This window comes from Mya arenaria, chromosome 8, assembly GCF_026914265.1.
Source record: "Mya arenaria isolate MELC-2E11 chromosome 8, ASM2691426v1".
NCBI classification, from domain to species: domain Eukaryota; kingdom Metazoa; phylum Mollusca; class Bivalvia; order Myida; family Myidae; genus Mya; species Mya arenaria.
Window position 1 is genome coordinate 24,919,253 of NC_069129.1, and position 18,276 is coordinate 24,937,528.

At 36.4% G+C, this 18,276-nt stretch overlaps 1 protein-coding gene across 3 annotated transcripts in view; it reads left to right on the forward strand.

Moving 5' to 3' along the window:
• Window positions 1-418: 418 nt before the first annotated feature.
• LOC128243525 (b(0,+)-type amino acid transporter 1-like) overlaps window positions 419-18,276 on the forward strand; it is a 31,672-nt gene continuing 13,814 nt past the window's right edge. Inside the window, exons 1-4 of one of the 3 annotated variants that reach the window (XM_052961348.1) lie at window positions 419-673; window positions 13,143-13,286; window positions 15,207-15,308; window positions 16,861-16,987. In XM_052961348.1, the coding sequence (XP_052817308.1) occupies window positions 655-673; window positions 13,143-13,286; window positions 15,207-15,308; window positions 16,861-16,987 (392 nt within the window). In that variant the 5' untranslated portion in view covers window positions 419-654. Of the gene's footprint in view, window positions 674-4,979; window positions 5,264-5,596; window positions 5,649-13,142; window positions 13,287-15,206; window positions 15,309-16,860; window positions 16,988-18,276 lie in introns of those variants that run through there. The other 2 variants (XM_052961347.1, XM_052961349.1) reach the window with 2 other exon arrangements.

Sequence of the window (18,276 nt, forward strand, 5' to 3'; positions counted from 1 at the left end):
ATTTAAGCCACTTTATGCTTAAACATGCGCCATACATCTACACTTAACAATATACATGTACATGTACATATATAGTACACTACAATTGAATCGAATTTAATTGTATTGAATAGTCGGCCCACTTTCAAGCTAGCTCTCCTGTTACATATCGAAGGAAGGCAATATAATTTAACATAATATTCCTTCTGATTAAACAGTTTACTTTTTTTCTTTTTCTGCCTTAAAATGCACTTTCAAAACATATCAGAATACTACAATTTTATCAGGCGTGTATTTTACACCTTTTGTTGGTCAAGTACCTTAAATGAAAGCTTTATTCATTAGATGCAAGCTTTAGGAGAAACTAGGGCTGATAACAGCTTCGATGCTACCTATAAACGTACCCACAGTACTAGGGTGGATTATGGAATCTTAATCATTCGCATACTAAAATTTAAAAACAAACATTAAGGTCAAGAATTTAAAAACAAAATATAGTTACAGAAATATCATGCATATTCTTAAATGAAAAAAGAGTATAAGAACATTGCAGGTTTTTTTTTATTCTTTTAAAAAAATCGGATACAAAGAAGAACGATGCAAGAATCGTTTCTTCTATTCGGCTAAGTGTTGTGGATTTGATCAGACGGACACTGACATCATAATCACTTGGTGATGGATGGACGTGACTCAGGTAAAGCTATTTTACTAAAAATGTATTGTCCTTAGACACACTTATTGCAACAAAACAATTGTTGTTTATTAGTTATTAAAGGCTGGACCCTTGCAAAAAAGTTTGATAACGTGTAGAGAACTACTATTTATAGTTTGTATTATAATCATTATTCTCATAATAATGTGTATCATAAGGTCTGATTAATTAAAGCTTGCTATATAACATTTTAACCATATAATTAATCAAACTTTAAGAAGCTAACGCATCAACAATTAGAGCGTTTATTAAATCATATATTTGTTTATCTATTAAAGGTATTTAATAAGCAAAACAATGCGAATATTGCATTAAAATCAGGAGTGGATCATGGATTTGTCGTAAGAGGGGGTGTAAGTTAGGGGCGTAAACTTTTGACCTGCGCCCCTCCCTCAAAATCGAAATGTTTTGGTTTAAAGTAATGGGATGGGGTGTTTGGGTATTCACCTACAAACATTTTAACAATATCTTGTCCGAATACTTCTATGTAGAAATAAACAGTAAACTTACGACGATTTTATTCATTATTTTTTTTTGGGGGGGGGGGGGGGGGGAGGGGGGGGGAGCGGACGCGCCTGGATCCGATATTGCATAATGACCCTAAGTTATTTCGGTCGGTTTCATTTGAAAGGGTTTTGTGTGTAGACAAATAAATTATGAAATAGCTACATGTATACACAAATAATATGTTACCAACGAGCTGTTTTGGTCATAAGAAAAAGCGGTCATTTTATCCGAGTTCAGTTGAAATAAAAAGAAAGTATACTAATTGTAAAAAAGTGTACCATTTGGTATTATGCATTTTCTGCATTTAATTTACATATCAGCTGATACCAACATATCATTTTCTCATTTAATATAACATAATTGATCTCGGAGATATCGGAGAACTATCTTGTTTGTGGGTCGGACACCTTAATGCACATCACATTGAATATCAATATCAAGGTTATGTGATTATCATTAATAAAATGGATAAGATATCTTCTGAACACACTCAAGTACACTGAGACTGCAATACATCGGGGAACATTCTACTGACATTCTCAAGCGAAATGTAGTTTGTTTAATGTGACACATTGAATTATCTTCACATGCAAATGCATTTTTTTTTATAAAACAAATAACGAAAACGCATTTAGATATGTGCAAATGCTGAGTGAATTCATTAAGTTGTAAGACAGGTGACGCATTCAATCTTTAAAACTACCAAACGAAACATGCTTAACTTGAATAATATTACCGAAAGTTTTTGTACTTTTGATGGAAAGTGGTATCGTAGCGCTTAAGGCATCTGTAAATTATTCACTAGATTTTCATCCCCACCCGCCCCCTCGTTTTCCCGCTACCCCTAAGATTTTATTGACTCAAAGAAAAATGTTGAACTAGGCTGTATGTTTGCCAGTCAGTCCGGTTTTGTCTGGGAACGGCGTTTATTCCAACCGAGGTCGATGTAAACATCCACATTTAAAAAGGAGAATTGTTCCGATTGTGTTCGTAGTTCGTATAAAATCACATGTTTATGGTGCCTGATGCAATAAGAAAGAGCATAGACAACTGTTCAACGGTGAAACAGTTAATATTTAAGAAATAAAAGTAATCCCTGCCCCCATTTAAAAAAATGAATCAAAATCTAGCAATTTATGTATATTGGTTTAATGCAAGACACTTAACTGTGATAACAAAATGAACCACGCTTTTCTGTCGTGCTACCGGAGTGACAACCGGGATTACATTTTGATTGTTTTTTGTTGTTTTTTTGTTTCTTGAGTATTTGGTTTACTTTGTTTTATAGCTACATTGCTATGATTTTATAGTTTGTTTGTTTGATATCGACCTGTTGGATGGCCCTGCTGATAAACCCGCACATAACAATAAAAGTGTATAACATATGCAGGCATATTTATTGCTGTTCTAGTACTTTAATTAAGTAAACTTAAACTAGAAAATGAATTAGCCAAGGATTATTCGTATGCGGTTTTTTATTATCCGAACTAAAATAAACATCATTTAGTTCGATGTTGTGACCATTTTACTTCATAATATAATATATCAATATTAACAAAAACAAATAATTTACTAAAGATAGGAGAACTACTTATGCATACAGAATGGTTTGCTTTTTGCATAATGTTATTAGGGCGGTTCCAGGATTTCATGTTAGAGGGGGCGTAGTTTATTAGCGTAATAGTTTCTTACTTGCCCCACTCCCTACGAACCGAACTTTATTTGGTTTAAAGTGTTGGCATGGGTGGGTGGAGGCTGGGGTGAGGACCCCATGCACATTTTAATAATTTCTAGTCCAAAATGGCGAAGTTTAGTGTATTTAATTACTCTTTTCTTCTATAATCAAGACGCATTTTCAAATTGATTAATTATAAGCAGCCCCCAATCTACCTTCAATCATTAATAATTCGAGTAGTTGTATTCTGGTCAGGATTCGATCTACTGCTAATTGAGAAATGTCCATGAAAGCACAGGTTAATTCAACTGGTTTAAGACGGTTTTATCGTTATCAGTGGAAATGTTCCTCCTCCGTGAAAATCAAAATATGAACGCGAAAACGCTCTAAGCCGAAACCAGAGTAGAAGCACTTCGAATAGTTTAGCCTCCAGTCAAGGACATAGATATATATGCTAAATCGGAGAACGGTGTCATGGTTAAAGGCTGACATCCTGTCATGACCGAAATGGTTAAACTTGCTTATATCTGCGTGTAAACATTTTCTAGTAGTGTTTTAAAGGGACTTGCTCATGTTTTGTAAAATGCACTTTTTATGACAAAATAAGGTGTGGAAAATTATAAAAAATAAACCTAAAACACTGACCACTGGACTTCTTCAACAAATTTTATATATGCTCAAAGATTGGCTTTGAAGCCCATGATTTTCAATAGCGTTGGTCACGCTTTTCTACTAAAGGTTTACAGGTTAAATTATCCCATACTTTATGTAAGAATCCTTGTGGGCGAGCGGTTTTGTTGTCATTTTTCTATTTTTTCTTGACTATCGGCGTGGGTTCGCTCCCAACTTCAAGCATTTTTTTAATTTTTAATTGTATTTTTTTTGTAATTTCGGTATCAAAGAGTCGAATAATTATTAAATGTTTTCAGATGCACTATCGTGATAAAATTTATCCAAAAACATGAGCTAGTCCCTTTATAATAAAGAACGTTTACGGTTTGTAATAAGTTCTTACGCAAAGCGTATTTTTTACCGTTTGTAGAAGAGCATTGACGTTAAAACTAGCAGAAGTTATCACCACTTGGTTGGACCAACATCTCCCCTTGTTTTTTACCACGGCTTTTTTTACCTAAAATTAGAAAGAAGCCTTGCTTTTTCATTTTTGGAAAATTTAACTCGTAAATGCTTTAAATGGGGACAGTTTAACAGTGCTTCGCGCAAACGCTCAAAGCTCATTCATTCAAATTAATGACAGTTTGCCTTACAATGAGATAAAAAAAGAAGAAGAAAGTGTAAGTTTTTAGGAAGGGGGGGGGGGGGGTCTACAAAATATAATTATTTAGGAAGTAGCCGAATTTAGGTCCCTGAAGAAGGAAAGCTTAAGAAGGAAAATCAATGGCACGTGCATTTGTCTTGGATTTGTTGTACTTTTATACTGAGTGTGAGTTTAAACTCAGGCTTTAGATCGTTCGTACTCAGTGTGTGTTAACCACGTGATAAATTGCGTAATAAATGCTACGTCGGAAGGCAATATTATTTTTATTTGATGGCTTGTAAATTTTGATCATTTCTTTTCTTAACAGAAACAAGTGTGTGTTTTTTAGATATAGCATGGCCAAAAGAAAACAAAAAAACATCACGTTGGCATGCAGATTATTTTATTATATGGCTTGTAAATTTGGATCAGTTTTTTTTCCCAGCTCTCATGTTTCAATATCCATCTGATCATACTGTTTACTTGCTCTTTTCTACCTTGATAATATAGAAAACGTACATAACGTTACCAAAGTACATTGGCTTGCAGATAGGTCTTTATTTTAATAGTTTATAAATTTTTTAATATCTTTTTTTAGCATTATAACCTGTTTTTAAAGATCGCAAGGCCCAAAACTCTCATGTTTCAAAATCTATCAGATCAAACAGTTTACATGTTCTTTTTTTACCTTAAAAATGCGCTTACAAAACATATCAGAATAATATAATTTTATCAGGCATGTATTTTTCACCTTTTGTTGTTCGAGTACCTTAAATGAAAGCTTCATTCATTAGATGCAAGATTTAGGAGAAACTAGGTCTGATAACAGCTTCGAGACTACCTATAAACCTACCCACAGTGTAACTGTGGATTATGGAATCTTAATCATTCGCATACTAAATTTTAAAAACAAACATTGAAGTCAAGAATTTAAAAATAAAAAAAAGCTACAGATATTTATTATACATATACTTTAAAGAAAAGATAAGAAAAAAAGTATAAGAACAATTCAGATTTTCAAAATAAAATAAAATATAAAATAATGAAAGACTCGTTCGTACTATTCGCCTAAGTTTTGTGAATTTGATCTGACGGACATAACATTAAAACTTGGTGATGGATGGAAGTGACACAGGTAAAGTTATTTTACTATAAATGTATTGTACATGTACATTTGGACATGTAAATTGCAACATTTCATTTTTTTTTGTTTAACAGTTATTATAGGCTTGAACCTAAAACAAAGTTTGAAAAAGTGCAGCGCATTTTTATTCAAACTATGGATGATATTATAATCAATGTTCATTATAAGATTAATTAAAGCTTGCAATGTTACATATGAATTATATTATAAATATAATTAATTATGACAATTAGCATAATATGCTCATCCTTTTATTATTTATGTATGTATGTGCATTTCTATGCATTTTCTTATGCCAACTTATTTATTTCTATTTGTATTCAACGAACATCAGTTCTGTATTATGAGACTTGTTGAGTTCAAATTTGTAAATGTGGTAAATTATATTTGACTATGTACTTCCATGGTTCACGTCTAATAAAATCATGTTCTATAAATCAATTAAAACAAATGTGTGACCAGAGTGGCCGGCCTCGGTCAATCTAAGTGAAGTGTGAGAACTTAAGGGCCGGCCTCGGTCAATTAATGTTAAGTGTGAGAACTTAAGGGCCGGCCTCGGTCAATTAATGTGAAGTGTGAGAACTGAAGGGCCGGCCTCGGTCAATTAATGTTAATTGTGAAAACTTAAGGACCGGCCTCGGTCAATTAATGTTAAGTTTGAGAACTTAAGGGCCGGCCTCGCTCAATTTAGGTGAAGTGTAAGAAATTAAGGGCCGGCCTCGGTCAATTTAGTGGATGTGTGAGAACTTAAGGACCGGCCTCGGTCAATTTATGTGGAGTGTGAGAACTTAAGGACCGGCCTCGGTCAATTAATGTTAAGTGTGAGAACTTAAGGGCCGGCCTTGGCCACTTTATGTGAAGTGTGAGAACCGAGGGGCCGGCCTCGGTCAATTTAAGTGTAGTGTGAGAACTAAAGTGCCGGCCTCGGTCAATTTATGCTGAGATGTGAGAACTTAAGGGCCGGCCTCGGTCAATTAATGTTAAGTGTGAGAACTTAAGGGCCGGCCTCGGTCAATTTATGTGAAGTGTGAGAACTTAAGGACCAGCCTCGGTAAATTTATGCTGAGATGTGAGAACTTAAGGGCCGGCCTCGGTCAATTAATGTTAAGTGTGAGAACTTAAGGACCGGCCTCGGTCAATTAATGTTAAGTGTGAGAACTTAAGGACCGGCCTTGGTCAATTTATGTGGAGTGTGAGAACTTAAGGACCTGCCTCGGTCAATTAATGTTAAGTGTGAGAACTTAAGGACCGGTCTCGGTCAATTAATGTTAAGTGTGAGAACTTAAGGACCGGCCTTGGTCAATTTAGGGGAAGTGTGAGAACTGAAGTGCCGGCCTCGGTCAATAAATGTTAAGTGTGAGAACTTAAGGACCGGCCTCGGTCAATTAATGTTAAGTGTGAGAACTTAAGGGCTGGCCTCGGTCAATTAATGTTAAGTATGAGAACTTAAGGGCCGGCCTCGGTCAATTAATGCTAAGTGTGAGAACTTAAGGACCAGCCTTGGTCAATTTATGTGGAGTGTGAGAACTTAAGGACCGGCCTCGGTCAATTTAGGTGAAGTGTAAGAAATTAAGGGCCGGCCTCGGTTAATTTAGTGGATGTGTCAGAACTTAAGGACCGGCCTCGGTCAATTAATGCTAAGTGTGAGAACTTAAGGACCAGCCTTGGTCAATTAATGCTAAGTGTGAGAACTTAAGGACCAGCCTCGGTCAATTTATGTGTAGTGTGAGAACAGAAGGGTCGGCTTTGGTCAGTTGATGTGAAATGTGAGAACGGAGGGACCGGCTTCGGTCGATTTATGTGAAGTGTCAGAACTGAATGGCCGGTCTCGGTTTATTTATGTGAAGTGTGAGAACTTAAGGACCGGCATCGGTCAATAAATGTTAAGTGTGAGAACTTAAGGACCGGCCTCGGTCAATTAATGTTAAGTGTGAGAACTTAAGGGCCGGCCTCGGTCAATTAATGTTAAGTGTGAGTACTTAAGGACCAGCCTTGGTCAATTTATGTGGAGTGTGAGAACTTAAGGACCGGCCTCGGTCAATTAATGTTAAGTGTGAGAACTTAAGGACCGGCCTTGGTCAGTCTAAGTGAAGTGTGAGAACTAAAGTGCCGGCCTCGGTCAATTTATGTTGAAGTGTGAGAACTTAAGGGCCGGTCTCGGACATTTTATGTGAAGTGTGAGAACTTAAGGACCTGCCTCGGTCAATTAATGTTAAGTTTGAGAACGGAGGGGCCGGCCTTGGTCAATTAATGTTAAGTGTGAGAAGAGAGGGGCCGGCCTCGGTCAATTTATGTGAAGTGTGAGAACTTAAGGGCCGGTCTCGGACATTTTATGTGAAGTGTGAGAACAGAAGGGTCGGCTTTGGTCAATTGATGTGAAATGTGAGAACGGAGGGACCGGCTTCGGTCGATTTATGTGAAGTGTTAGAACTGAAGGGCCGGCCTTAGTCAATTTATGTGAAGTGTGAGAACTGAATGGCCGGTCTCGGTTTATTTATGTGAAGTGTGAGGACTTAAGTTCCGGTCTCGGTCAATTTATGTGAAGTGTGAGAACTGAGTGGCCGTCCTCGATCAATTCATGAGAAGTGTGAGAACCGAGGGGCCGGCCTCGGTAAATTAAATGAAGTGTTAAACTTAAGGGCAGGTAAATTCAGGGCAAAGTGTGAGAACAGAGAGGTCGGCCTCGGTCAGTTTATGTGAAGTGTGAGAATAGAAGCGCCAGCCTCGGTCAATTTATGTGAGGTGTGAGAACTAAAGTGCCGGCCTTGGTCAAGTTATGTGAAGTGTGATTATTAAAGGACCGGCATTGGCCAAGTTAGAGAAATATATTATTATCAGAACAGAACTTTTCTATCATTAACAAATATAAGTGAGATATATATCTTCACACTTACTTACAACGCTGTCATCCGTTATATTTGCAAACGTTTGAAGAAACGGATGCATTTACAAATAGAATAGATTCGTGTGTTTATTTTTTTAAGGTATTCGATACTCAAAATCATTCAAATTTTGAATGCCTGGTGACCCCCTGTTACTTTCGTATCAGTTGAAAAGGTTTTGTGTGCAGACAAATAATATATATACAGTCGACCCGCGTTGGCTCGAACTCGCTTGGCTCGATTTCCTCGTTAGCTCGAACTGTATGAAAGGGACCGACTTTATTCTATGAAATGTTAGTATTACCGCTTGGCTTAAATTTTACGAGACTCGAAGTATATTTGCCGGTCCCTGGGAGTTCGAGCCAACGGGGTTCGACTGTATAAAATAACTATACACAAATGATAAAACGAACAAGCAGTATTTGGCCATGAGAAAAATCGGTCATTTCCCATCCGAATTAATTTGCAATATAGAGGAAGTATACTTATTGTTAGAAAATGTGCCTTTCGTATTGTGCATTTTCGTCATTCAATTAACATTTTGGTAATCAATCGATACCGAAATTATATGGGGTTACTCAAAATAAAACATAATTGTTTTCGGAGATATCAGAGAACTATCTTGTTTGTGGGTCGGACACCTTAATGCATATCACATGAAATAAATATCAAGGTTATGTGATTAATCATTAATGATATGGATAACATATCTCCTGAGCATGTTCAAGTGTATTTAGTTTAGTCACACATTGTTGAATATAGTATTTAATTTCTTGAACAAAATATTGATTATCTGAATCGATGCATTTATACACATTTTTTTTATAAAACAAAACAAAATAAATGCACACTAAGTGATCTGCGATCAAAAAAAACAAATTTAACTCAGTTGAAAAACTGAAGACGTATATTGAATATTTTTAAACTACTCAACGGATTATGCATAACGAATGCACCAGTTCATTGTAACCACGCCCCCCCCCCCCCCCCCCAGGTCGGGGGTATACCGGGGATAGCTGGGGAAATGGGCCGTGTTTTTACGTTTCAGGTTGCTCCGCAGTGCCGGGTGAATGCGGTGGTTTTGTCTTCGCTTTAAATATAGCGGGGAATGGACCTTACCTAGGGTCCCTGGGGTGCGGGGCATTTGGCGGGGATTTTATCATGGGGGCCGTGGTTACAAATGACTGGTGCATAAAATGACATAACCAAAAGTTGTTTGTACTCGTAAGGGGCACGATCGTGATATGGTAAAGCCCAATGCACGACACCATCATGATATAACAAAATGAACCACGTTGTTTTGTCGTGCTACAAAAAAGATTATTTTCTACATATATAACAACGAGTGACGACCGGGATTAAATTTTGATTCATTCTGTATTTTGAGTATTTGGTTAACTTTTGTTTTATGGTTTGATTGCTATAACCTATATAGTTTGTTTGTTTGGTATCGAACTGTATGGGGGCTTTGCTGATAAATCCTGTACATTCAAATGAAAGATATGTAACATATGCAGGCGTATTTATTGCCATAGTAGTACTTTAAGTTAACTTGAATATTGAAAGATTGTTAGCATTCTACTTGAAAATGAATTATCATATTTACTTGACTAATCTTATGCTTTATATAGCCGAACTCGAACATACATCATATATTTCGTTATTGTGAACATTTGATATATTTATATCGGGATCGATTTATAAATAATGATAAACAGAAGGTTTGAGCAATGCCAATGTTTACAGGGTTTGTTTTGCCCTAAGTTATATATTGAGAAATTTTAAAGTGGGGTGGTTGATTAACTTTGTGGTATGACCCCAAAATGCCAATGATTTTTATTTTAGTTTTGTTATACAAGTTAAACAAGAAAAAATGTTTTTAACATCAGCTTTTCTTTTTTGCTTTTTCTTCTGGTTTTATTCACGATTCAGCCATAATGAGTCAACTCAACTCAACTCAGTATTCTTTTATTATATCACAGTTTACATTTAAGTAAAAGCATGTGAACCACAATGAGTTAGTTCGTTAATAATATTTTGTTCAGTGCTCCAATACTAGATTGGTTCTTCCATACTATATTTTTCTTCCATAATCGCATGTAAGATGCATCCAGACTTTTCTTTGGTTCATCCATACCCATATAAATAGTAAACCTTATTAGTTCATCTTACAAAAGGTGCATCCATTATGTATTTGTTTATCTATAATCTTATATAAGGTGCATCCATTATGCATTGGTTCATCTATACTCTTATGGACGGTGCATCCATTATGAATTGGTTCATCCATAATCTTATGGACGATGAATCCATTATGTATTGGTTCATCTATATTCTTATATAAGGTGCATCCATTATGTATTGGTTCATCTATACTCTTATGTATGACGAATCCATTATGTATTGGTCCATCTATACTCTTATGGACGATGAATCCATTATGTATTGGTCCATCTATACTCTTATGGACGATGAATCCATTATGTATTGGTACATCTATACTCTTATGGACGATGAATCCATTATGTATTGGTCCATATATTATCTTATATAAGGTGCATCCATTATTCATTGGTCCATCTATAATCTTATGGACGACGAATCCATTATGTATTGGTCCACCTATACTCTTATGGACGATGAATCCATTATGTATTGGTACATCTATACTCTTATGGACGGTGAATCCATTATGTATTGGTCCATCTATACTCTTATGGACGATGAATCCATTATGTATTGGTCCATCTATACTCTTATGGACGATGAATCCATTATGTATTGGTTCATCTATAATCTTATATAAGGTGCATCCATTATGTATTGGTTCATCTATAATCTTATATGAGGTGCATCCACTATGTATTGGTCCATATATACTCTTATGGACGATGAATCCATTATGTATTGGTTCATCTATAATCTTATATAAGGTGCATCCATTATGTATTGGTCCATCTATAATCTTATATAAGGTGCAACCATTATGTATTGGTTCATCTATAATCTTATATAAGGTACATCCATTATGTATTGGTTCATCTATAATCTTATATAAGGTGCATCCATTATGTATTGGTCCATCTTTACTCTTATGGGCGATGAATCCATTATGTATTGGTCCATTTATTATATCGTTGTAAAACGCCTTTGAACGTGTATATGAAAAGGGCGCTATATAAGTTTGGTAAATAAGAATAATAATAATAATAATAATAATCTATAATCTTATATAAGGTACATCCATTATTCATTGGTCCATCTATGATCTTATGGACGACGAATCCATTATGTATTGGTCCATCTATACTCTGATGAACGATGAATCCATTATGTATTGGTTCATCTATAATCTTATATAAGGTTCATCCATAATGTATTGGTCCATCTATAATCTTATATAAGGTTCATCCATAATGTATTGGTTCATCTATACTCTTATGGACGTTGAATCGATTATGTATTGGTTAATCTATAATCTTATATAAGGTGCATCCATTATGTATTGGTCCATCTATAATCTTATATAAGGTGCATCCATTATGTATTGGTTCATCTGTAATCTTATATAAGGTGCATCCATTATGTATTGGTTCATCTATAATCTAATATAAGGTGCATCCATTATGTATTGGTCCATCTATAATCTTATATAAGGTGCATCCATTATGTATTGGTTCATCTATAATCTTATATAAGGTCCATCCATAATGTATTGGTCCATCTATAATCTTATATAAGGTTCATCCATAATGTATTGGTTCATCTATACTCTTATGGACGTTGAATCGATTATGTATTGGTTAATCTATAATCTTATATAAGGTGCATCCATTATGTATTGGTTCATCTGTAATCTTATATAAGGTGCATCCATTATGTATTGGTTCATCTATAATCTAATGGAAGGTGCATTCATTATTTACTGGTTCATCCATTATCTTATGGACGGTGCATCCATTATGCATTGGTTCATCCATAATCTTATTAACGGTGCATCCATTATGCACTGGTTCATCCATAATCTTATTAAAGGTGCATCCATTATGCATTGGTTCATCCATAATCTTATTAATGTGGCATCCGTTATGCATTGGTTCATTCATACTCTTATAAACGGTGCATCCATTATTCACTGGTTCATCCATCATCTTGTGGAAGGTGCATCCATTATTTATTGGTTCATCCATAATCTTATGGACGGTGCATCCATTATTTATTGGTACATCCATAATCCTATCGACGGTGCATCCATTATGCATTGGTTCATCCATAATCTTATGGACGGTGCATCCATTATGTATTGGTTCATCTGTAATCTGAGCAAAGCTGCATCCATTTTTTTATTGGTTCATCCATAATCTTATGGAAGGTGCATCCATTATTTATTGGTTCATCCATTATCTTATGGACGGTGCATCCATTATGCATTTGTTCATCCATAATCTTATGAACGGTGCATCCATTATGCATTGGTTCATCCATAATCTTATTAACGGTGCATCTATTATACATTAGTTCATCCATAATCTTATGAACGGTGCATCTATATTTTTACCAGTGCGATTATAAATGTGTTTACGATTTATGTTATTAATATATCGACCATCACCTTATGTTCCATGAGTCCATAGTTTAGAATCGGCCTAATCGGTGCGTTCATTAGGCTATGTACGACGCGCCTATATTAATAGGTGTAACAATAAACTCATGTACAGTGCACCAAATTGTTGGTGCGCCCATGACGCATCGGTTCGTATATAATTTTAAGCCCATAACCGTTTTTTATGTAGATCCATAATTTACCACTGTGTTTCTATACATACTTACATAGTGCACCGACATTTTATCGATGACACATTGAGCCCATATCGTATCGGTACGATATGTATGGTACGCCAATAAACGTACGTTCGGTGCTATCGATGTATCCATTAATGTATGAACCGTGCACCCATACACTAATATGCGTTACTCAAATATTTCAGACGGTCTGAAGCAGCGTCGGCTGGACAATGTGTCGTTTCAAGGCTCGGAGACGGCGTCGTCGGTGGTCGTTGAGACGGAAGTTCATCTCAAAAAGGCCGTTGGCCTGCTGAGCGGGGTTTCTCTCATCGTCGGCACTATTATCGGTAAGAATGTCTTACTTCGCTTGTACATTTGTGTAATATATACTGTCACATTTACCCATCGCAGCCACTAATTAAGATTACACGTATATTTCATGGCCGAGAGTTTAAGATTGGTTAATCCCAACCCGAGCGTAGGGTGTTTTTCGGAAACGAGGTTAATACTGAAGTGGGGTGCAAAACTCTTGGTTAAACCGTACAAAACAACCTAAATTAGGGTTGGGATCAACCTATCTTACACTCTTGGCCATGAAACGTACTTATAATCCTCTAAAGAACTTCACCGTTGAAACCGTTGGTATAGCTTAATCACCAAGTGGTTATCGGAGTATTTGCACAACATATGTCCGGTTTGCATCAGTAGTTTCCCTCTTCCTTGTTTTAGTACTTTAAGAACTAAGGAAAAGAGTTCCGGAAGCAAATGCCAATGTCCCTTCGTGTTTTTTTCAGTCGGAACACCTTGGCCATTTTCCAACGAAAACAACCTCTGATGTATATGGACGGTTAACGATGTCAGAAATCTTTACATTTAACTACGTAAAGCAAGTAGATCGCGTAGTAATTTCAATTTAGCAGTTAAACTTAATGACCTTACTCTTGGAAATCATGAATATTAGTGCAATAATACTTTTCAATGGCAATCAGTAAAGACTATACTTAATTAATACTATCATTCAAAATTGTACGAACTACTTCTAAGTTGTTTTCGATGGAAAGTGGCCGAGGAGTTCCGAATGCCATTTTATAAGCAGATCAAGTAGTGTTATTCAATAAGTATTTACATCAGAGCGATGTACCGTGTTGCGATGTGAACAGTATTTCGTGTTAATACTTAAGTAGTAAACGAGTTGTTTCCAATATTAAAGTTTACCGACGAAAACATTACGTCTATAGATAGCAATACATGTACATCGACACTTTTCGTCACAAATTAATGTTTTTGGTATGTGGTAAAAAGCCCGCTGTTAAGACTTACGTAAGATATCGGAGACAACCTTAAACAACGAGATAACATTTTTCTCTTGTTGGATTAATTTATGGTAGTTACAAACATTGGATAAACAATGACAAATGAGTCAATGACAATGACAGCCCCAAAACCGGGCACACATAGCTGCGTTGTCTGGCATCAAATACTGTCTAACGCCCCGGCTTCCGAGGGCATATAAATATAAGGCCGTGTGTATATGTGTCAAGCCGAATACTGGCGTGGTTGGTACATGTTTGCTTACTTTATGTATACATAAATAAAACTTAGTTCAAATGCGTGCTTACTTCAAACATCAACAGTTAAAGATGATGCTTCTTCTACACAAAAAACAACCTACCTTCTTTCTTGTCATGTTACAATATATAGCTGAATGATAATCATTAATTGATTGATTTATCACTTGATTTATTGATTGTCTGATGTATTACTCTGATTGATTGATTCATTCATTGTATACTTTATTGTTTAATTAATTAATTGATTGATTGATTGATTGATTGATTGGTTTCTTGATTGGTTTCTTGATTGTTTGTTAAATTAATTGAATAATTGATTGATTGATACATATATATATATATGGATAGATAGATTGATTGATTGATTGATTGATTGATTGATTGATATATTGTTTGATTGATTGATTGATTGATTGATTGATTGATTGATTCATTCATTCATTCATTCATTCATTCATTCATTCATTCATTCATTCATTCATTCATTCATTCATTCATTCATTCATTCATTCATTCATTCATTCATTCATTCATTCATTCATTCATTCATTCATTGACTCATTCTCATTCATTCATTCATTCATTGGACGGACGGACAGACGGACGGACGGACGGACGGACGGACGGACGGATTGGGTGGATGGGATGAGATGGGATATGATGTATAGAAACTAAACAAGCTCCATTCCATTCCAGGGTCGGGTATTTTCATTTCACCGAAGGGCGTCCTTGACATGACAGGCTCCGTGGGTCTATCACTGGTTGTGTGGGCCGGAAGTGGCGTTCTTGCTTTGCTAGGTAAGATTTTAATTTACCTTTAGCATTGATAGTTTCAGAAACACCTCAACTTGTCCCTGGTCGTCTAAACAGAAAATACTGAAACTTTCTGTCACCTAAGGCTTTTACTTTTCAATAATATGAGCTATTTGTTGTCATCGTTGTCTATACCGGAAGTGGCCACCATTACTATGTAAGACTTCCGGTTACCTAAACCTTGGTATTTTAAGAAAGGGACAATCGGGGTTTCTGAACGTATGGGCAGGATTTCTGTTACACTTGGATTTCTATTTTTCGGACGTAAGGTTTAACCTTACTTATGTGTATTGTATGTTCGCTATGGTGATTTGAGCTCGGTAAGCTAATACGGTATTGCTAGTACTCTTTGCAATGATCTTAGCATTTTCAAGGGTTTAAAGCAATGAATGATCGTGTGTCTTTTACGCCTAAAACCATTAAGTAAATCGACTTCACACACCAAAGAAAATCGGTATGCCGCCGTCAGCTGTTCGGTGTACTAGTATGTTCGTATCTCGTGGAGCTATCTACTGAAGAAGCGGGCGTATGACCCCATAAAGCATCCATACATGTAAAGTTTATATTGCTTTTACTTCAAAAGCCAGCTAAATTCGCAATAACGACGGGGTTATGCACCAGTCAATTGTAACCACGACCTCCCCCCCGCCCCAGTTCCGGGGGGTATACCGGGAATAGCCGGGGAAATGGGCCGTGTTTTTACCTTCCAAGTGGCCCCGCAGTGCCGGGTGAATGCGGTGGTTTTGTCTTCGCACCAAAAATAGCGGGGAATGGTCCTTTCCTATGGTCCCTAAGGTGCAGGGGAATTTGGCTGGAATTTAACCAGCAGTTCGTACCCGCAGGGCAGGGGTTTTACCCGGGCTTGGCTGGACCGAATGTCAAAGTCCCCGCTATTCCCCGGACCTTGGGGAGCCGTGGTTACAATTGACTGGTGCATTACATACGAAACTCTTTGAAGAGTTGAAATTGAATGTCCAATACCACCGTTGACAGTGTGTGTGTATACTACGTGATAAATTGCGTAATATATGCTACGTCGGAGGGTAACATTTTGCTTCGAAGAGGACTCGAAACAAAGATAACTTCACTATTTCTTTACCATTTAAAATGAAACATAGTGCAGTCTACGACGCTTACGGAGCTCCGCCTTCGGTCCTTTACCAGAGTTTGGTTGAGAGTTTAATTTCTTAAAACACTTCGACAAACCTATTTACAAAACAGCAGTCTGATGGAGCACTATTAAAACATTAATTTGGAAACAGGTTTGTCGAAGTGTTTGATTAAACTAATCGCCTTATCAAAACCGGTAATAAAACGAAGGCGGGACTCCCGATATTTTCAATGCTGGCTATAATTGTGATCTTCCCCCAAGACACATTGGGATTAATATTAAACAAAAGAAGTGTATGTTTGTGTATTTTATGCATATTTTTTTCTACTCATAAGTTGTAATTAGTCCACTTGGGCAATTTCAGTCCCCTGACCCCCGATATCCGCTAGTTTACGTAGGATCTAACCCGAAGCGTTTCTTTAACAGGTTCATTGTGTTGGTCGGAGCTGGGAACGCTGATCCAAAAGTCCGGTGGAGAGTGGGCGTACCTGATGGAAGCGTTTGGGCCCATACCAGCGTTCCTGTACGCTTGGGTGTCCGTCATTGTTATAAGGTACACGTGCTCATATTTAAGAAATATTACACACCACTGATGGTCATATGGCATTATAAGGACCGGCCAGTCAGCCACCGAAAGTGTATATTCACCTTCGGGGGCTGACTATATTTCTTATATTATACCGAACATTTTATATTAACATTTAATATTTTTAAAGCGCTTAAGATGTGTTTCATTGAACAAAGCTAATAATGTTGACTTGCGGCAAATTTACGCCGTTGTGAAAATAGCAAGCCGCACTTACCCGTTGTATGACGTCAGCGGTCCATATTACATTTTTGGCGAGGTAAGGACCGACCAAAAATATGATATGGACCGGTGACGTCATAAAACTGGATTTTTATCAAAATACAGTGATATACGGACCGAGCGACTTTATATATAAAATGAAGGGACACATTTATGAAAGGTATAATATAATGTATTATGTCCGTTTAAGATGTTCACGAAAAAATCTTCCCACCGCGAAAAAAAATGGTTTAAAGATGCTTGAATGCACAATTACTTCATTCCTGTAGAATATATAGACGTAAGGTCAGGAAAAGTTGCCGTTCAAAATTAACTTATTCGGATGTCCACATCTGCTTCTCATTTTATCGAGTCATTCGCAATAAGTTTGATGCTTGGTAAGTCCATATGGTATCGTTTTTCAATGGTATTGCTTGCAAATTGACTAATATGTAAAATGAATCACCGACACAGGTTTCAAGTGTTGCACTTTATTTCTACTGATAATTTTGCAATCTTCCAAGGCCATTTTGTTCGGTATTAATTTAATGCAAACTTTCAGGGCTAAACAAATAATTTGTTCGGCAAAAGTTCTAATATAACTTGTTCTACTCATTAGACCCTTTCAAATGATGCCAAAATATGGGCCATCAAATATTCACACAATTGTACATGGGATACCATAATCAAGTAATGTAGTATACGTATATTTACATTCACCTTGTCTTTTTTGTATATATAGAGCATGCCGTTTATATTATAGAACCCGCAAGGGATTATATCGTCATTGTTTATTTCAATTTTGCGGTCCAATTGGATAAGCACGACTTCGTAAAAAAATAATTATGGAATGAATTGCGGGATTGATGTCATTATCGGGCAATAAACGCAGTTGGGCTGGTTAAAGTGTGTGGAGTCGATGATATACGACACTATAAATATCTGCTTTCTTATATACAAACTCGCATTGCAAATTACATTTCTTTAAGGTCAAATACTCAATTGCAGAATATATTGCTAATTTTTATTTGTCATGAGAATTATCTAAAATGTAA